The sequence below is a fragment of the Ascaphus truei genome, chromosome 2 (assembly GCF_040206685.1).
Source record: "Ascaphus truei isolate aAscTru1 chromosome 2, aAscTru1.hap1, whole genome shotgun sequence".
NCBI lineage: Eukaryota > Metazoa > Chordata > Amphibia > Anura > Ascaphidae > Ascaphus > Ascaphus truei.
Window position 1 is genome coordinate 173,111,535 of NC_134484.1, and position 22,557 is coordinate 173,134,091.

At 40.9% G+C, this 22,557-nt stretch overlaps 1 protein-coding gene across 4 annotated transcripts in view; it reads left to right on the forward strand.

Annotated features, from left to right (window-relative positions):
- The window catches only part of RIPOR2 (RHO family interacting cell polarization regulator 2), a 141,083-nt gene that overhangs the window by 58,802 nt on the left and 59,724 nt on the right, over positions 1–22,557 (forward strand). For all 4 annotated transcript variants that reach the window (XM_075585570.1, XM_075585568.1, XM_075585571.1 and 1 more), the window contains exons 2-6: positions 8,278–8,404; positions 10,384–10,539; positions 12,274–12,352; positions 12,989–13,012; positions 18,552–18,605. In XM_075585570.1, coding sequence (XP_075441685.1) covers positions 8,304–8,404; positions 10,384–10,539; positions 12,274–12,352; positions 12,989–13,012; positions 18,552–18,605 — 414 coding nt within the window. In that variant the 5' untranslated portion in view covers positions 8,278–8,303. The remainder of the gene's footprint in view (positions 1–8,277; positions 8,405–10,383; positions 10,540–12,273; positions 12,353–12,988; positions 13,013–18,551; positions 18,606–22,557) is intronic.

The following is a 22,557-nucleotide window of genomic DNA, read 5'->3' on the forward strand; positions in this document are numbered from 1 at the left end:
TTATATACCAGACCCAAAATACAATTCATACTTTAATACCTTCATATATTAAAATAATCCGTTCTGCTGGGCCCAGTGGGCTGACACTTGCCAATCCCTCATGCCGGAGGGGACTCTCCATGGTGGACAAGGTTCAGCTCTTTGCGACCCCCAGAACCGGAGATACACAAATGCAGTTTAAAACTCTTATTACTTTAATACAGGATTCTCCTCTTAACAATGAATCTCTGCTTTTCACTCTTTTCCCATTGAAATGAACGGGCTCCGCCGCTATGGGCTTTCAATGGAGCAACTCCGCCGTTGAAGTCAATGGGTTCCGCCGCCGTGGACTTTGAATGGGGCAACTCCGCCATTGAAGTCTATGAGGCTTCTCCGCCATAGCCTTTCAATGGAGTAACGCCGCCATTGAAGGCTATGGGGAAAATCACCAATCTTTACAGTTGCCCACACTCCGTCTGGTTGTTCAGAGAGGGCTGGAAATGGCCATGCAGTCATGCTGGAGCAGTGACTACATGCGACCCAAATTCCAGCCCTCTGGTCCTCACAGAACCGGAGATATGGACTTACATATTTCACAGTTTTGGACTTAGCCGTTTTAACGCCACGCGGCTTTCTCCCATTAGAATCAATGGCCGGCGCCGCCATAGGAAATGCATGGGCGAGCGCCGCCATTAGATTCAATGGGACCTCCGCTCCGCCATTAGAGTCAATGGCGCGACCCTCTTGCTGAGCTCGACCCTTTATGGGGGTCCCTCATTCTCGGACCCGGTGGTGGTCGTGTGTGGGGAGGCCTTGGAGCTAGGGGCAAAAATAATTTTATTTCTGGGTGCCCTAGAACCTAAGGTTCCCAAGCCAATTGTAGTTGACCTTGAACTAATAGTGATAAAAGCTCTTTTTAAAGACATTGTATCCGCTTCTGCGGTCTGTGGTTTGGATGGCTGCCAACCCGTTCCTGGAGGTCGGCGTCGAGGAATCCCCATTGAAATGGATGGCTCCATTGACTTACAATGGGGAACCGCCGCTCCTCCTCTCGGGCGCCACCCGCTGGTCTTCTATGGAAACGGGCCCAAACCGCCAGATCCACCATTGGAATGCATGGAGCTGCAATGGCGACCTATGGGAGGCTGCAAAATGGAGCCTGAAAAGGCGGGAAAATGGAACAAAGGGCTATAAACACTGAATTAACCTTAACCCTTTCCCTCCCACATCAATCCCAGTGTATGTGTGGAAGCAAACACTGGAATGGAAACAATACACTTTTACAGGGGAATACACATTTGGATTCTGAAGCAGGGTAAAAACCCATTGCTGGACCGCAGTCCAGTTAACCCCTTGCTTCCCAAGTGAGAGCAGGAGTGGCCAAATGGGGTGTGACCCCTTTAATACCGGGCCAAACCCCCTCTCCCATGACAGTGTCCAGGGAGCAGTGCCTCCTGGACTAGGCCTAGACCTTGCCCCTTAGGCCCCAGCTAGCCCCTGAGCCCACCTATGTTCAGTGTTATAGGGAAGACCCCATATAGGGACTCTCCCCTGGTGTTACGCCAGTGGACGGATGGCCACGTGGCGCTCTGCGACCTGGGACAAGGATGCGTTACCCCAGAACATTCAGATGAGACCCTGCGGCTGGAGCTCACCTCACGAGAAGGATCAGGATCCGTTGGGAGAGAGGGGATTTGTGTTGGTGGCCCTGCTGCGTGGGACCCGCTCCAACTCACTACACCAAACAGCACCTGGGTACTGGAGTACCCAGGCAGGTACCCAATGTGCACCTACATCCACAGTGGATAGCGCTACCTCACACTTGGGTGGGAATTGCTGGGACAGGATGCCAGGGGTATTGGTGCCACGGCACCTCAGTACTTTGGGGGAACCACCACCTGTGGGTCATTGGGTGTACCCTGTGGGTACAGTTATTACCGTTATTGTGTGTTAGTAGGTGTATACAGTAAACCTTAGTTATATACATTGCATGGTGTATTATTCCTTATTACTGTGTTTTGGTTCCTGTGATGGGTTATTCCGCCAATGCTGGGATCCCTCAGAGGTGGAGGCGCTGCACTGCAAGGAGAAGGAGCTCACCTCGGGCTCCCAGAGGCAGAGGCTTAGGCCTCCTGTGAGCAAACAGGTGCAGCAGCTCAAGTAGTTGCCGCGTAGTTCCCTTAGGCATAGGGAAAGGGGGCTGCATACCTTTACTATGTCTGTTGTTCCTCTTTCAGCAAAGGGATTGTTTCTAAATCCTTGCTACCAAAGAATCTACTTTTTGAAACCATAAAGCAGAATCTCTCTTATCCTCCCATCTCCACTGCTCATGAATTGACTAGAGGGTGTTGGCAGCTATCTGAACCGCATACATTTATCGAAACCCATACATTTCAGTTGACAGAGAAAGTGTTCCTTTGGGAAGCTTGTATATAATTCATGGAGTAGGGTAGGTCATTGCAGCATAATCTTTTGAGCTCCTCCCACCTGCCTAGGTTCTTGGCATACACTCTTTTTAGCTTAGTATGTCCAAAGAAACAGAACAACTGCAAGTTGGAGGACTCGGCTTTGAGTAACTATGGAAACCGGATGTTAACAGCATTGGGATAAGCACAGGCAATCAAGTGGGAAGGAAGATAAGTAGAAGAGCGTATGAATACGATAAAGAGGGCAGTGAAGGAAAGAGATGAGAACTATAAAAGATACACATTTTACATATGGGATTGTACCGAGACAAGGGGAGAAAATGTGAAAAACAAACAATGTGGTTAAAAAAAATACTATTTTTATTAGGTATTATTTTTAATAGAAATATTAATCAATATTATTTTGCACAAATGAGCCATACGGTAGCAACAGCTACATTGCAATTGAATAACATTTTTGTTTTTAAAAACTACAGAGAAAGGACTGATCACCAACTAAATGTAGGTTAAATTGGTCCTCAAAATTAAATCCACTGTAATTTATGAATATGCAGGAGTGATTATATTATATTACACCAATAATAAACGCCGTCAAATTGAGTTAATTCATGCTCTGATGATTCTAATGTCCCCTAAACTAAAATATTCCAGTGACAACTAATCTTGTGAAGGTTTCAGTATGTACCACGATTTGCTAATCTCAGTAGCTTTTATTCTGTAAATCTGAATATAAATTGAGTTGGCTCTTGCAGGGCCTGATTAATATGGTGTAGCAGTTGCTACCATGGAAACCTTTTCAATTGGCACACAAAAAATCATACAGAAAAAAAGCAATCATTGAAACAAACAACCCTCAGAAGAACACTTTTTTTTTCTTGAAGTTCAATTTTCTTGTCCTTGCAGTTTCTGTACGATGCAATAAATGTGCCCGCGTAACCACTTCACTGCCAAATCAGTGCAGCTTTGAATTTCCGAGATTTTGCTTTATAAGTTGGATATGAACTTGTAACTAATATAGCAAAACAATTATCTTTTGTATATCCCATAATATTTGGTCTTGCATACAAACACTTGAAAGTACATGTTAATATATGATACAGACAGTAAAAATGGAAGAGAGGGTGTTGCATGGCTATGCGCTTTTACTCTATAGCAAATACATGTACTCAGGGGCGGATTGTACTTACTTGCCGGCTTGCGCAACTCCTTGAAGAGCGGCCCTCCTCCTGCAGCATCATGGCGTCATGATGCTGCGGCTTCATGTGATGTCGCGATATCATGACGATTTCGGCACCATGTGACGTTCTGGCGTCATTTGATGTTGGACCACCATGATAATGTGATGCTGCAGGAGGAAGGTCACTCTGGAGAAGGAAATAACCCCCCTCTTACCACTTACCCCACCCCCACCCCCTTTCACGACTCACTCCAACACACACACACACTTACCTTGGGGTGAAGAGCGGTTCTGCTGGTTCGGGGACTCCCCAGCTCCTTCCTTCCAGCTCCCTCCTCTGGTCGGGCAGAAGTTGTATGTCAGCACCAACAGGAGTAGGGAGAGTATCCCAGGTGGCCAGGGAGCTGCTGGCCGCCGCTACAGGGAAACCGCAATACTGGCCCACCGCACACCCACCGGAGCAACCCTGATCGCCCGATAGGGCAATCCACCCATTCATATAGGCCTACTGCAATTGAAGGAGGGGCTACAGTGTTAACTTGTTTGCTGCCAGAGGACAGTGACAAAAAATGGTGCTAAGGAGCTCCTATACAAAGTATTAAATGTGATAATTAAAACAATGATAAATCACTTAGAGCTGTATAATTGTGCACTAATGAAAAAATATATATAAAGTGCAAGTGCAATAAATAAGGTAACAAGGTTGCAGCTCAACCCTATGAAGAAAGGTCCAGATTTTCTTCTGTACCGTTGTGTTCGAAGCTTTGGGGAGCGCAGATATCACCATATATGAAATAAAACAAATATATACTACACAGTGTAATCAGCTTCAAAAAATGTCTCTCGATTCTAGGATTCAGAAAAATGGAATCTCACAATTTTTCAGATAAACCGCATTTCCCACATTAAATGTGGTTCAGGATGTCCACACTTTATCTTCTATGGTAAGTTGGTGAGGGTGGTCACGGTGTGAGGTATCCTCAGTAAGACAGAAATAACGCCATAGTGCAACACTGTATATAATTAAAGTGTGTATTGTACAAAAATTGTATGTATCACACTTACATGAATAAAAAGCAGCATAGGCACATAAAACTAAATTAAAACAGATCGATATCTCCACCGCTCCAACTTGAATCTCTCAATCTGCCGGGCTCCCGGTGAGCGTCACGTCCGGGGGCGGGTCGCGTCCCTTCCGGCGCCTTCAGTATCCTGGAGAGATCAACAGGTGGCAATCCATTATGGGAATGGAAGATATCAAAAGCCTCTGACTGGGGGACTGCAGAAGGTGAAAAGATTTAAAGTGTAAGATTAACAGAAAGGCAGGGGGAAACATTTCATAAAATGTGTAAGAAACCCCATATTAGGATGAAGTACTCCTTCTTTTTTTTTTTTTTTTGCAGTATCAGTTAGAGTTTGGATGTTTTCCATTCGTGAAGCCTTATAAAATTCCTTTGAGGATTTGGATTTTTAAATCATTTATGGAATGATCTGGCTGTGAGAAGTGGTGGTGTCCCACTGGACAGCAGTATCGTCCTAATTCATGGTGTGTGTCTGTGTAGGTTCATTCTGGTTTGAAGTTTTTGCCTGGTTTCACCAATGAAGCATCCTTGATCACATTTGCTGCATTGAATCATTCATACCACGTTTCGAGATATGCAGCAGTATGATCTTTAACATTGAGTGTTCAATGTTTGTGGCTTGCTGTGTGATCTGGCATATATGTTTGCAGGGTACGATGTTTTGGTCTTGTGCCATTCTCAGAGTCCTTGTGTAACCCTCCCTACCTTGCTTCTAGGGAGATTATATTGGTGTGTTATGTATGGCTACTCCACATGGGTTACCTTGATTTGGGGTGCTGGATTCAGGCGGCTGAGTGATGAGGTAGCAAAGTTGTGGAATAATGGGCGCCAAGTGCTTTTGTCATACAGCAGTCTTTATTCAGGTCCCCAGGCATGGGGACTGCACACCACACTTTAAACAACGTTGTAATATTTCTCTATTGTTATTGATGCATTCTGTGAGTGCCTATACTTAACACTCAGATGGAGAACGGACATCTTTTTCTGTTTGGCATACCCCTCTGTATTATCCCGATATGCTAGGCCCATTGGGATGCCTAGCGGGTCCTGTACAAGTGACCCCATTACCTTGTTTCGGTGCAGGAACTACCACTTCCCTGCATCCGGAGAGGACTGTTAATGCAGATCCGCGGTTAGAGGTGATCCGCCGGCACCCAGGAGTTCTCATTACTGAGGCCCTCTGTGGCATGCCGTTTTCATACTTCAAAGATTATATTGGATCCCCTTCATCTTCTGGGATCCTAACTTAACCAGTGTACTGTCCCTAACTACAACATAATAAAGCGTAGGTGGGTCTGGTCTGTACTATTGTTATGAACATCCCTATCGGTCCTCACATCCACCCGGTGCTGCACTGGTGCCTCCACTAGGGTTTTCCATAGCCTTGCACAACAGATCTATTGCCGGTTCCTCCAGCAGCTCCAGCAGGGGATTTCTCCTTTCCTACTGCTCCCTGGTCTTGGCTGTTTGAAAGTTTGCAGTCCTCGCCCAGTACCCGGCTGATACCACTTCTGGTTCCCAGCTCAACCTGCAGGCTTTTACACCTTTTGCGCAGCGACCCGATCACCGGTCTCTCCAGCAGACCGTCAGTGGAAAGAGCCTTCCTTCCTTCCTTCCTTCCTTCCTTCCTTCCTTCCTTCCTTCCTTGCTGCCTGCCTGCCTTGGCGCCAAAACCATGCCTGTACAGGTAAATTACGGGTCCTCACAAGGTTTAGGTGTCTCACACTATCACCCTACGCGTTTCACCAGACACTTGGCTTCGTCAGGGGTTCCTTTTTTCCCATTTAGATACTGTATAAAACCTCCCCGAAAAATTGCCAGCCGTGAACATCTCACATGGTAAGCACCTTTAACCCCAACTTTCACAAAACTTTTGCCAAGTATTTTGTAAAGCTTTACAAAAAGTGGGACACTTTCACCACTTTTATTATAAAAGGTTCTGAAGCGTGGATTTGTTTACCCTGAAAATTGACAACAAGCCTTTGCTTGAATGGTTCACCAATTCACAATTTTCCTAAAAACATGTGAAGGAAACTGAGACAAGTTTTCACATATCTAGTAGTGAGATTGAAAAGGAGACTTTGAAACAGTGTGCCCTCTTGTAGTGAGCTTGAGTATGCAATTGTATCACTCCTGCAATTCTAGTAATTTGCAAGCACTTCAAGAAGAGATCACTGCATACAAATTATTATTGTAGTCTGCTAGAGTATGTTTACAATAATTTATCTGACTGGATTGATAGTATTTGAGGAAGATTTATCATAAACAAAGCAAATTCCACACAGCAATTTTAAATCCAATTTCCCGAAACAGGACGTTAGGGGGAAAAAGCAAAGTAGTCTTATCAGTATTTTATTTTTTAAATGTCACCATTGTGCATCAAAATCATAATTATCAATGGTAATAAATGGCAGCAGTTTTTTTGACACTGCACAAAAAAAAAGACAGGCATATGCTAATATACAGTGTATATGCTGAAGTGTTATGACATCAAAAAGCCAGATCATAATCCCTGTAGGTAGAATTTTTTAACACAAAGTATTAGAGCAGTAGGGAAGTACTGAAGTATTGAAAACGCATTGTGAAATACTTTTTCACAGAAGATGTTGCTCCCTCTCACTTTAGCTGTATAGTATTACTCTTCTACCCTCTCTCTCTTCCCCTTTTAACATACACTCTTCCTCTTTCTCTCATATCAATATCATTTCTCTCTCTCCTCCAAGGCCTCACCCTATTCCTTCAGGGTGTTTATATATCAATGCAATTTTGGCACAAAACTAGGGTACTTCCATCCAGTCTCAAAGTATTTTGCTAAAATCTTAACCCGTCTGCCCCAGTTTGTGCCATGGGGAGTGTCAGTGGGAGGATTTGGGAAGGAGATATATGGTGCACATCCTTCCTATTGTCTCACTTTGTCATACAAGGTATTGTCTCGCTCAAACTTTCCAAAAAGTTTGATTACTCGCAAAACGGTCGCTAAAACTTTTTACCCAAAAAGTAAAATTCAACAAAACACTCTATACAACATGTGGAGAGATACCTGTCAAAACACCTGGGAAATAAACTAATTTAAATATGTTTTGGGAAATATATAAGTCAATGGGAACTCTCTCTTTTTCTCTTTGAGACGCCATATTTCAGCATATTTCATCTACTTTTGCAAACTTAGGTGAAAAGTATTTCCATCTCTAGTTGTTATGTAACTTCCCATCAGAGTATTCCTTTGTTGACTGGTATTAGCACTTGCTGACAGTTATTTTATTAATGATGGTTACATTTGATTTGGTTTGAACATTCATTTCTCTTGCATGAAGAGGCTCATGGGTAAATGATAGAGGTGACAGATGTGGTGATCGCCCAATTCAAGTTTATTAACAAAACAAAACAGAATTATTATTTTTTTTTAAAGAAAGAAAAAGACAGACTTGCACTATTATCCCGGTTATTCTTCAACGTACAAAAACATAATTGACAGTAGAGATTAGTGATGGTCAGGATCCACTGATCCTTTATGGTAATGTAACACATCTCTGGGATTTAGCTGAACTTTGTAATTCTTTTACCCGAGGAATCCAATCTGTGTTTAAGACCAGCTTTGTGCTTTATCTTGCAGATCTCCCTCCCAGGACCCCAGAAATCATGTCTGTTGGCTCGCAGGCATTTCCCCCAGGAGGCCCGAATGGAATTCTTAGAAGTCAGTCATTTGCTGGCTTTAGTGGTATTCCGGAAAGAAGATCTAGGTAAGGATTTACAACTGCTAGGCTTGAGGCAATTTGTGCACTTAACTCCTATTTTATTCAAATAAGTACTGTCTGTGACAAATATGAAGAAGATTCACTCATTTCCTTATTCCCTATTCCATATGTATGTTGTCTGTATAAAACAAGATGTCTATTTGGTCTCCTATAAATAAAGAATAATAATAAAACTTTTCGTACAACAATGGTGACACCAATATTTTGTTGTTGTGCTACTGTACATGCTATATTGTGAGGGAAGCAGGGACTGGTGCTGCTTAATATAGTTGTTCTTTATTGGTTCCAATAATACTGACAGTCAGTGAGTCAAATTAAAGCTTCTATTTGCACTTGCTTTCTTTTCAAGAATTCTGTCCAGTCACAAAAATCTCCCCTCTAATATTTACTAGGCAGGGTATTTTTTCTATTTTTGACAGCTGGTTTTTAGTGTGTTTCAGTCTGATATAGGATTTATTTATGTTGATCATGAAACCACAGAAGACAAAGTGTTGGTTAGCTGTTATCTTCGCTGTTCACATTTCCTACATCTACTTGGTATTGCTGTTTGAGAATATAGTATAAATATACACCAAATTATTTCTGTCATAGCCATGCCTTTTGATCTGTTTATACCACACAGGTAAAAAAAACCAAAATATGCCAAATAAAAACAATTCTATTTGGCCCAGTTTCTGCATTAAGAGCTTAAATACATTTTTAATAAATAATACATGGGGTTTTAGTTCTAGCATTAATACAGTTACAATACTTATACATTTCATATTACAGTACTTGTACGGTTGAGAGTGCTGGTCTTGGTGTACTGTATAGCAGTTTCTCTCTTTGTCATATTTTTTAATAATACATTTTTGTTTTCAACTTAAAATTTGTATTGCGTTTTCATAAATTCGAGCAAACAACAAGGTCTTTGCATCTTCTTAACTCCGGCGCAGCGGACTTTAACCACAAATTAATGTTCAATTCTGTGTTAGCAGGTATATGCCTGACTAAACGTCAAAAAAACTATTTTCAATGATAACTTAAAGCATAGAACATCACATAGGAAGGGTATTTTAATGAAATGATTGCCCAGCAATATGTATCCAAAATACAAAATAAATATTTGATTTCACAAGTAAAGTACAGTATAGGCATTTCAAAGAGGAATGATGGATGATATGAATAAAGGAGCTCACTGGCCTTACATGCAACTTCTCTTTTTGCCTTATGTTTTCATATTTAGTTGATAATAACATTAATAACCATTGGTTTGGGGCATTAAGATTTGGGGTTAGGGAATAACATTAATACCCATTGGTTTGGGGCATTATGATTTGGGGTTAGGGAATAACATTAATACCCATTGGTTTGGGGCATTATGATTTGGGGTTAGGGAATAACATTAATACCCATTGGTTTGGGGCATTATGATTTGGGGTTAGGGAAGAACATTAATACCCATTGATTTGTGGTTAGGGAATACTTTGGGCCATTATTTGTAAAACCATGCCAGATACATCAAGCAGTGGTGAGGAAAACTGGAGGTGTTAGTACTTTGCAAGATGACCAAAAATGAACAAATTTTTGGAGATAACAACTCCAGTTTTCCTCACCAGTGCATCTTGGCCGATGTGTCTTCTTTTTATGATCCTCAGTTAGCCCCTTTAGTACTGAATACATAAAATCAATTAGACCGCAAGTTCGATAACGCCTCCTAAAAGGAACAAGTGTGATTTACTCCACACCAATGAAATTACTTATCAAAGTCTTTTGGCTTGAAAACCAGTTAAAGTAGAGGAGCAAAAAGAAAAACCATACCAGATTTATTGAAGAAAAAAAATCAAATAGATTTATTGATATTTTTAGTCTTTGATCAATCAACCCAATCAACCCTGGGCTTTTGATAAATAAAGCCGCAAAAGTTTAATAAAATAAATATGTTCTGTTTATTTTTTATTTGGCGATGTTTCTTATTTTCACAGATGTAACTCCTTCCTTGGAAACGCGTCGGCACCCAAAAAGCCACAAGCAAAACAAAAGAAAATGCATAATTTAGGTCACAAAAATAACAGTACTTCCAAAGAGCCTCAACCAGAAAGGGTGGAAGAAGTATATGGAGCCTTAAAGAATGGACTTGAGTAAGCATGGCCAATACTACCAGTGTATTAATTTATTGACAATTATATTGTATGTGCACACGTCCACTAAACAGGTATTAACAAGGGCCAAGCCATCAATGTTAGATGAGTGGCCATATAACTTAATATCTAGCCTCCCTTTTGATCACTGAAAAGGAATATTAATAAAGGTGTGAAAATGTCTTTAAATGTGCTTCACAAAAAAAATTGCAAATTTCTCTTACATTTTGCGTTTTACCAACATTTTCACAAAAGTGATAGAGCTGAAAATTCTCAAAAAATGTGCCAATTTTTGCAAGATTTTCTTAAAAACGGGTCTTGTGACCTGAATTCCGGAAAATTACATATAACCTGCCATTTTTATTTTACTGTTTGGCGATTTTTTTATTTTTTCAAATGTTGCCATTTTCGCAAAAAAGGCAAATTTCCCCTGGGTTTGCGAACTTCACCAAAAAACAAAATAACTATTTTACATGAATAAATAAAGCTAATGCTGACACACCACATAGCTTTGAAGATCCTTTGATAACATTAGGTTGTGTTCATGACCTTTCAGCACACATGCACCAGGCGTCTCTTCTCATTCTTTTAGAAAGCTGAAGAGGGTTTGATTATGGTCATCTACTGAGTACTGTAATGATATAGAATCATAACTCTATTGTAACCTTTCTACAGGTAGAATTGAAGCTTTAGTGGTAAAGATAGTGAAGTAGTGACTTTCAAATGGAATAGTCTGGTTTGAAATCCAGTACTAGCTTTGTGTGACCTTGGATACGTCACTCCATTTCCCTGTGCTCAGTGAGCCCCATCATATTATAAAACACATCATACTGGGGCATGTCTGTAAATTCTAATATGTATGTATGTCTTTATATAGCGCCATTAATGTACATTGCGCTTCCCAGCAGTAATACACGTGACAATCATATAAATATAAACAAATTATATAAATAACACAAAGGGGAGAAGTGCTTCTGACATAAAAGTAACATTTGGGAAAAGGAGTCCCTGTTCCGAAGAGCTTACAATCTAATATGTCCAGTGCTGTACTGCTGTCCCTATGTAAGAATAAACTATTTTATTGGTGCCCCTTCCAACAGCAAAGAGGTTAAGCAAAAAAAATGTTTTGAAAGGTTTAAAGACAAGATGCAATAACTTCATGTCAGAGAACCTTATGTTCAGCAAATGCAGTAATATTGTTGAACGTAAAAAAAAACAGGTGCATAGAGCTGATTGAGTACACTGGTACATAGATCACATAGAATTTACTGATTTAATCAGTTCCTGTACTGATGGCACTTAGGGCTGGGACTTCGTGGGCCATATTTACTACGCTGTGGTTAGCTACAAGGCATCTTATGGCCACTCCTAGAACAAGTTCCATAGCGTCTGAGATGTGCCATAACCAATAACACAAGGAGAAGGTTTGGCACGCCCAAATTTTTATCAAATAATTTTAATATTGCAAATTACAACTGACGTTTTCCGTACTAAACTGTGTCTTTAGCAAGGGTTTTGCTCTATTCTTTGCTCTTACTGGTAAGCCAGGTTGTTGACATCCGCTCTTTGTTATTTTTTCATCGCTTTTTGTTTATTTGTATTTGTCTGCGAGTCTGAAAGTATTTTTACGATTACCAATAGGTCACTGTTGTTTGTGTTTGTTCTTTGCTGTGGATCACCTATGGTTTTGCCATGTCTACTCAACGCTGTATTGTATCTGCTTTCAATTTGTAGCGAGTATCTGGAAGTTCACCAAACGGAGCTCGACAAGTTGACTGCCCAGTTAAAAGACATGAGGAGAAACTCAAGACTGGTAAGTAGCTCCGAGTGACTGGAGAATCTAATAAAGATTACTAATCGTGTGTGAATAAACAATGAATGGGCATATATTTATTTCATATAAATACAATATCTTCTTGATTTACATTTCCTATTAATTACGTGTCTTAAAGGAGCTGAGTGATCGGCTCGGTGAGTAAAGACACGGAGTTGATCTTTGTGTGCTGTAACCTAGGGCAGGTCACTTTATCTCCCTGGGACTTAGGCACTAAAGATAGCTTATTGAGTTAGGGTCTGTGCTCAAGATTGTATTTGTGACGTGTTTTGAGTCCCTTTGGGAGAAAGTGCAATATGGGAAAAGAAGTGATTATTATAAGTCATGCTCATTGGTTTTGAGAAACGTCTGCATAATTGCTTTACTTATGGAAGGACTAAGCAACAAGTCCCAGTTACATTTTAAGCTTTTTGGTAAGAAATTCCTTTATCTCAATGTTTTTAATGGAATTATATTGTCCTTTATTATATCTCATTGGGAATGCCTGTAACGTGCTGCATATATTGTTGACTTCACATTAATACATATATTCATACATGCTCCCCTGCTGATATAAGGATTGAAAGCAGACTGTTACGTCAATGATTTGATTTATTTTCATTTTACTTTTTGCAGGGTGTTCTATATGATCTTGACAAGGTAAGTTTATTTTACTAGTTGAAATTTAAATTAATTTGCATGTGTGTTGAAATGGGTTATGATACTGTACCTTTTAATTGGCCAACATAGGATTTCTTTAAAAAAATAAAAAATTTGCTGTGCAAAGCTTTTTTTGACATTTCAGTGCCTCTTCATATGTGTTCTTTACCATAAAGAAAGAACCTTAAAATATATCCCACAAAAATCCTATCCTGGAAATTTCCGGTTTATTGCAATTCTTTATAGGCTGCCCTAGAAATGGCTATCAAGCATCACAATAGCATTCACTTTGGAGCGCCACTCCAAAAATGATGCAAATTGCAGCATTTTGACTCCGCATCATTCATTCATCGATGTATCAAAGTTCTTTGAGTCAGTTATTCTCAACTTGAGTCAGATAACAATTTGTAGAGAGGCCAGATGTACAGTAAGGAGCTCAAATTACAAGCTTCATGTACAGTATATGGAGCAGGAGCTAATTGATATATTTTAAGGTACACATTACTCTTATCTTTTGTACTAATATGATTCAGACTATTGGTCAATACCAAATTTTAGATACCCACCAATTTTGAATATAAATATTTCATACCTTTTCTGAAACAGTACAGTACATGCAAGGAATCTAGAACCTGCAGAATAATCACAAGTGGTGTCAACATTCCAATATACTAGAAGTGGAACTATAGCAGAGAATAATATTATTAAACACAGACACAGAGCACTTTTGTGCCATTTTAAAAAAGGATTGTCATATATTATGCTAAAGAAAGTGTTTATTGTTAAAACAAATTAATCTGTTTAGAATATTAGATGTACATTTGCCAATTTAAATGTAATAGTGGTAGTAAATCACTGTGGAAATATATACATATATATGGTATACAAATAAGCAAAATGGCCGCACAACTCATTAAACATTAGGGCTTTTACATGGTGGCTCCGTGACCGGTAAATACAGAATGGTTACATATGCTCACAAGATCACAGCAGTGACCAACTACCAGCACCGAACTCAGTTTAGTGCAAAAGAAAAACTGTTTATTAAACCATATAATGTCAGTATTTTGTCTTGTGTCTTGTGTGATCTTGTGAACATACATTCTGTATACAATTATGCATTAATTGTTGAAAACTACACACGTACACTTTTTATAACAAAGCATAGCATCATTCTTTTTACTTTCAACACTTCCTTCTTGAACAAGAAATTGTGAAATGAAATCCTTCCCTTTTCTTGTACCCATTTTTGTAATTTGTAGGTTGGGGGAAAAAAATCTGCGTTAGTTGCAACAAATCAAGAATGGTGTAAGAGACAGGTGCAGATGTACACACAAGGAGACAGTTTGGGAAATTAAAACATGGCTTTATTTAGCCTGTCCCTTTCAACAACGCACAGCAAACAAAAATATACAAAAGAAACAAATACCTATCCCTTGTAAGGGCGAACTTACTTCCCCAGTCCCTATCTGCAAGACTGGGAGGAAAAGCCCCTTACCAAGCTACCACCCCAAAGTCTCAAAAGGTACCTCAAAGCAGGAGGCCCTTCAGGTCGGTCTCTGGTCCTGGGTGGGTGTTCGTTGAGGGCCAGCCTTTTGGTCGGGTCCTGGGTATGCTGCATCCTGGAAGAAGGGGTCTGTTTCCCTCGTTTCTTGCAATCAGCACACAGTAATCCTGTGTGCTCAAGAATCTCCTGGTTTGTTCAAAGCAGGAGGCTTTTAAACTGATCTGATTAACCAGGTGGAGACTGGTTACTTGTTTTTAGCTGTAATTAACCAGCTCCTTGCTGGATTCCTCAGACCACCGAGGCTTTCTATTGCAGCCTCATTGAGACAGGGTTGCTTCCCTGTTACAAATTGACATACTGTAGGCTTGTTCTGTGTATTATTTACAAGTTATACTTTGTAGTAGTTTTATCGTCATGATTATTCTCATAAATAGAAGTGTGCAAAATTTTACCACGAGCCACTTAACATGGCATTAACCTAACTTAGCGTCGCGTTATAATACTAACAGTGTATCTTTAAAGGAAATGCATGTTCAATAATATTAAGCCATGTTTTCTCTTGTAAAGAGAATAGTGTTGCAATTGATTGCACATGAGGCATTATACTGTAACATTGTATATACACACACGTCTATTAAAGTTCACGCAGGGACTTAACATTACGTTCCTAAACATGTGTTACTGTTATCCAAACACTGAAATAGGGCTGTGGGTTGGTGCAACACATTAGGCATACTTTAAATAATATTGCGTTATTTTCCTCTTCTCTTTTCTTTCTCTGTCATAACGTCACGGTATTGGAAGATAACGCAATGTTAAGTTATAATTATGTAACCCTCCCTGCCCGGAGTATAGGGAGATTACATCGTTATACAGTGTTGGCTACTAAGCATGGATTACCTTGCCTCAGGGTGCTGGATTCAGACGGCTGGGCAATAAGGTAGCAAGGAGGGAAATAATGGATGCCAGGAACTTTTATAGTACAACATCAGCCTTTTATTCGTGTCTCCAGGTACGGGGACCGCTCACACACACACACACACACACACACACACACACACACACACACACACACACACACACACACACAGTATGACAGCGTTGTATTGTTTTCCCATGGTTATTCATAATTACTGTGTTTCCATAAGTGCCTGCTCCTAACACTCAGAAGGAGGTATATCGGCTTGGTTGCTTTACTGCTATTGGACCCAGCTTCCCTTTCTCGGAGTGACATCTGCAATATCCAGTTTTACACAAGGCCCTTACTGGGATCCTGGCCTATGCAGGTGAAGATGGTACCTTGTTTTCGGTGTGGGAACTGCAACTTTCACACCGGCTGAAACGGATATCTTTACGGATCTGCGGATAGTACTGATCTGCCAAGACCCGGGAGCCCTTTCTCTAGGGACCTCTGTAGCATGTCGTTTTCCCCTCTCTGGGACCTGCTTGATTCCCTTAGCCATCTTCTGGGATCCTAACTTATAACATAATAAATGGGGGCCCAGTCTGTTCTACTACTTTATGGGTTTATCCCTGTCTCCTCTCCCCGAGGTCCTCCTGGGACCTTCCTCCTATACTAAAGACTCTCCCATGACGTCAGAATCCCCATGACAACACAGGGTGGGGCCAGCATACACTAACCTACTAGTAATCCTTTAGATGGGTATTACACACTCACCTAACTAAACCCAATGTTGCCCCCAACATTAAAGAGTCACATATCAACTTCACAATAATACACATGTATTTATCCAGATGTATTCAGTCTGTAATAGAATAAACACATTACATATAAATATACAAATCTTTTGGCAACTTAACCTTATCCAGGTAACTGCGCTATACACGGGCACGAGCAGTTGCTTACTTTTTTTAAATAATGTTGCACTCCATATTTCAAAAGGCGTATGAAATGGCATTAGAAGCACGGTACAGTAGCTCTCCGTTCCCGGAGGCAATGGGTCAGATCATACATAGCTACAGATGGTATGAACAATTGTATAATGACACTGACCCAAACGAGATCAGATATTGGTTAGCTCACAGGTGGATAGTAACCCCCAGTCTACCAATAATGGTCCGGATCGGGCTTCCTAACCATACCCCCCTTACTATCGGGAACTTTTACATAGTGAACCCGTATAGCCCCCTTTTCATCTTTATACTCCACCCGGTCTTTGTAAATGCTCTGTCCAATGTGCCATATCCGTAGCATTTTCTCTACCCTGTCCTGATTTGCCACAAGTAGGGTATGCCCACACTGAGAAATGTGAGCCTTAGCTTTACATTGCAACCAGTGGCCCTTGAACATATCTACTATATCCATAGTAACCCCCTGAACATAGGGGTACTTATAACTCCAGGTATCCTTGACCCTATCCCGGATCATATGATGAGCCCGACTCGGCTGCGTTAGCTTACGGCCCATCGGAGCACCTGATAGAACCCATACTGAAGACTCCACTTTGGGACGCTCAGCCACATCTATGTCCAATTGTACATTGTACTGAAATATAAATGTTCGTCTATTTACTCAGTGCGCCGTATATAGGCCTCATTTTCCTCCTCGGAGTTCATGGGACCCACCATTGTTGAATGGTCAGACACCATGCGGGTCATACCAACTTCTGGGCATCATCCTGCGGCAACTCCGTGTTGGTGTGGAACGCCCTTTTTTGAGTTCGCTCCAGAATCTGGGGCGGCAGGACAAATGGAGCAATCAGGTAACAAGGCAGCCACCGGGCACCTCCCCTTGTTTTTGTTCTTGGAACTACCACTTTCATACAAGGTGAAACTGATACCTATATGGATCTGCGGATTGTGCCGATCCACCAACACATGGGAGACCTTTCTCTAGGGCCTTCTGTGTATGTCGTTTTCTCCTCTCTGGGGCCTGCTGGATTCCGTTAGTCATCATCTGAGATCCTATCTTAAAGGGCACTGCCCCTATGTATAACATAATAAAGAAGGGGGACCTAGTTTTGTTCTACTACTTTCTGGGTTTATCCCTATCTTCTCTAACCATCCTCCTGGGACCTCCCTTCTCGAAACTTTCTCCTATCCTAAATACATTCCCGTGATGTCAGAACCCCCATGGCAACACAGGATGGGGCCCTGTATACTCTAACCTGTGCAAAAAAGATGTAGCTTTTGCTATATAGCCCTGAGGATACCCAGTGGCATAACAAGAGTAAGGAGCCCCCGGGCATTTCCCTTACCTGCCAGCCCTAGTCACGTGATGGTGCATTGTCATGGTAACATGTCGCCATGTGACGTCGCGCCGATATGACACGTCAATGGAGGAGGGTTGTTCTTACAGAGAGCCTGCTCTCTCCCCCGGCAATCCATTTCATTGCGGTGGGGAATAGCATGGAGCCTCTGTAACCGCTTAGGAGGTTCGTCACAAGTCAGGAAGCAGGGGCCCCGGGACGTGTCCGGGCATCCCGGATGGTAGTTACGCCACTGAGGATCACATGTCTAATAGGTTTCTAAAGTTCTACACACTAATATGTCTATGAAGAACTCCTTGTTCATTAAAATAAAACCAACCCCAAACATACACGTTTCAAGGATGAATTTGGCTACTAAAACTCTACAAGGAACTGTGCCCATGTCCCACTGAGGAGACTGTGTATATTTTTGCCGTAAGGGTTCTTTCCACGTTAAAGAAAGGGTGTTTACGCCTGGACCATTTCTTCACCCAAGAATGGAAAGCCTTTGTTTAACCTGTACACACACTCCCTGAACAGAAAACTATACTGTGCTGAAGTAAATGAAGATTTTGGAACATGTATTGCTGATCTAATCAGTCATATAATTGCAATACTTTAATTACCTGCAATGTGGCATTAACTTACATTAACCAAGGTAGAATATCTCACAGAGACTTTAAATTGACATACATTTTTCTAGTGTTAAACAGTTCCGCCATTATGTTTTAGTATCCATTTGTATTTGTTATATTCTGACAAGCTTTAAAGTTATCAATGTAGAAATTATATTTATACATTTGTATTTTAATTTTTTCCCCAGCAAATCAAGACAATTGAAAGGTATATAAGAAGATTGGAGTTTCACATTAGCAAGGTAATTAAATGGCAAATAAAGCTCGAACATAAGTATATTTAAAAAGATGCAATATAACTGCATAGGGCCTATACAGTAGACTGCAGTAATGGCCATTTTCATACAGAAATACAGTACATCTTGTCATATTTGTTAAGCAGTTATCACGCGATTTTGTTTCTGAGTGTGCAATTCGCAATGCATATTTTCTCTTTCTCCTCCCACTTCTGCAAAACCCACAAATACGCCTACTTTGGGGAAGTGAGATTTCTGGCTATCACATTCCAGGCCTTGCTATGGTGACCAGACATCCCGGTTTAACCGGGACAGTCCCGGATTTACTGCACATGTCCCAGTTTCCCGACAATTATTTGAAAATTTTAAAAATGTCCCGGTTGCGGCTGCAGAGGAGGGGGCGGGGCCAGAATCATCAGAGAGCTGGGCCAGTATCAGCAAAAATGGAGCTGCGTTGCTAGAAATATGAAGAGAAACATGCAGCTGCGGTTACAGCCACGAGGGGCGCCTGCATGGCTGCTCCTCATTTATAGAGCTGGTTCATGTAGGACAGTGTGTGTAGGTCAGTCAGTGTTTATGTGATCGTCAGTCTTTGTGTATGGTGTGTGTGAGTGTCTGTGCAGGTCAGTAGCTGTGAATGTTGTACAGGTCAGTGTATGTGAGAGTGTTGTGCAGATCTGTGTGTGTATGTGTGAGAGACTGTTGTGTAGGTCAGGGTGTGTGTTGTGCAGGTCATGGTGTGTGTGTGTGTGTGTTTTTGTTTTAGTGAATGCATTATGTGTGTATGTGGAAAGTGTGTGGTTTATTTGTATGTTGGATCTATCAGGTGTGCTCTTGTGTTTATCGTGCCAACATATAGATATAGCCAACGTTATTGCACCCATTACTATGTGATAACTGGTGCAATAATATTGGCTACAGATGTATGTGTAGGCTACAGATGTATGTGTAGGGGCCTGTGGTCCCCTGATATCAGGTCTGAGGATGCACTTGCCCCCCAAGTAAAAATAGAGAGAGACAGACAGACACGATTAGACAAATATAATTATAATATTTATTTTTTTAGTAATGTATTTTGTTGTATAAATAAAAATTTTGTGTGTCACGGTTTTAAATTTTGAAAATCTGGTAACCCTACTTATTGCACCAAATAGGTACTAATCATGGGAAAAGTGCATGCTCATAAGATAAAAAAACAAACAAGGTAGCGCTAACTTTCTAAGTGTGCAAATTAAATCCAAATGGATATGAATGACCTATTATTCCTAATTAGGAATAAAGGCTGGCTGCCTGTGATATAACTCTGAACCCAAATCAGAGACAACTGATAGAGAAAATATTATATCTGTGGCGCTCCATACATACACAAATGGTGGTAAAAAGGATATATACAACCCGTAATGGTGGCTTCGTCGGGTCCAAAGGTAGGCTCCACACAATAGCAGTGACATGAAAAAAATAGGGAAATCACATAGCATAGTACTGTAAAATGAATATTCACAGCATACAAACTAATGACATGACACACCAACAAATGACATTGGCTGAGAAACACTGGGTGACTGATATACAAATAAGCACATTTAATGTTAGACACAGAATATAAATAAAATACAAATAAAATACACAACATGTGTTAAAATAGAATAAGTCCCACTGGAAATCTCCTGCTGTGGCTGAAATGACCACTTACCAGACGTAAGATGGTCACAGGCAATGGATAATTAGAGAGTATCCCCTCTCGTCTTGGTCAGATCAGCTCCACTGCGTATCTCCTGGCATCAGGGGCGTGGTGGTGCTCCGTAGCCGTTTCCGGATGGGGCGCCCCCTTGTTCGCGTGGAAACAGCTCTCTGCAGCTCAGTCGGTTGGAGCTTGACGATCGCAGCCGCTGATTCGCCGTGCAATACCCGGAACGCTGTGCAGATGGTATCAGCAGATTTGTGGATGCTCCGATCGACAGAAGAAACAAGACAGACGTCAGCAAAAGTCAGCAGAGTGACCAGTGGGACGTACCAACTACGTACCAACTACGAAACCTACGCGTTTCGGAAGTACCAACTTCCTTCTTCAGGGGTAAAATAAAGATAATACAGTTCCTGTGTGTCCACTGATTTATAGTTCCAATTTAAAGAGACAGTGCTCTTGTAATTAGTCCCAGACATGCGCAGTATGAATAGCGTAGCTGCATGTATTCTCAGCAAGAAAACAATGAAAAAACAAATAACAAAAACCACTAACAACATTTATACATAAAACATATAACATAATTCTAACACTGATACAACTGTACTATGACCTACTATATATATGGAGCGCCACTAATCTATCCACAGAAACAATGGGTACATACATGTCATAGATAGCTAATAAAGACAAATTAAGTGAAATTCTATACTATACTAATGTGACCCAATAGCCTATTGTGGGGATATGTGGCACAAATCAAGCAAACATAATGGATATAAAAATAATCTAATATAATGGAACCATATTTGTTATACAAACATCAAAATGCAAAAAGTGTCTAATATAATTAACCCTAGACAAAACAAGTCTCTATGATTATGTCCAGAGATATAGATAAATATAAAATAGAAATGTGAAGGAGTGAGTATTGGTGTGCACTTAATGGGTATTGCATAATACCTCCTCGTCTAAGGGAACTCATGTGTAAGTATAATGTGTGTTTATTAAATATAATGTTGTGCTGTGAATAGGATATATATGGGAATAGGCCCCTTAGGTGTGAATATTAACTAAGAGCTAATGTGTATTTATGACTACCTATATGTGAAAATTAAATGTGAATGAAAAAGTGTAAATGTACCCTACCTAATGTGAATATAATGGTGATCTGTATGTAATATTAGTATTATCCCGTCAAAAAAGATTTGAGATCAAACTCAACTCTTGATAAAGTTCTTTTGAACGAAACGCGTAGAAGGTTGCTGCTGTCCCACATCACTATGAATTTTCAATAAAGGACTTATTTTTTGCAAGACCTGCTCTTTTCATTACTGCTGTGCGCTGCACACCCTGGCTTTGGATACATATTCTACTACAGCTGCACGCTCTGGAAGGGAGACTGGGGAAGGAAGAAGAAAACTACTGTGAGTACAATACCTGGGGCTAACCCAATGAGGAAGGGGGGGGCTGTCTTTGGGCAACCCACCCCAACCTTCAGGGTACCTTATGCCCTCCTAAGGCTCAGTACTACTAATCATTTATTTGTGAATTACCCAGTTCATGCTCCCTTCCTTTAAATACAGTCCCAGCACTTTTTGAGCACCACTCCAAACACACAAACCACGTTGTATGGTAGAAGACTGCTTAGTAAACATGGACCATGGACCTTTAATCCCAACAATGTATAAAGTCACAGTGCAGTAATAAAAAAATATATATACAGTACTGTATATATGTTCTTTGCATTAAAGGTTTTTTAGGGCTTGTTTAATGTATTTACTTCCAGTTATGTGCCAGGTAATATTTCCCAGCTAATCAAATAAAACTCCTAGAAAACAGGAAAATGTCTAACATACAAATGTATATAACCCCCTGTGCCTACAAGCAACACATGATTGCTGTATAACATACACATGTATGTAACCCCCCTGTGCCTACAAGCAACACAGGCTTGCTGTATAACATACAAATGTATGTAACCCACTGTGCCTACAAGCAACACAGACTTGCTGCCCCAATAGGTTCAGGTGACTATAGCCAGCTAGAAGGAAGGCTAGTGAAGGAGGAGGGACTAAGAGAGATAGGAGTTTCTAATAGGGGGCAGCCATGATAGGAGAGTTAATTCCTGGTTGCTGCTGGAGGGAGAGCTGCGCAGCTGGATGAGCGCGTGGAGCATAGTCCAACAGCCCTTGACCAGACCGCAAGCAGAAAGGAGCGAGAGAGACCCTGGAGAGAACAGCCCTGTATTCAAGAGCTGCTACAGACTGATAG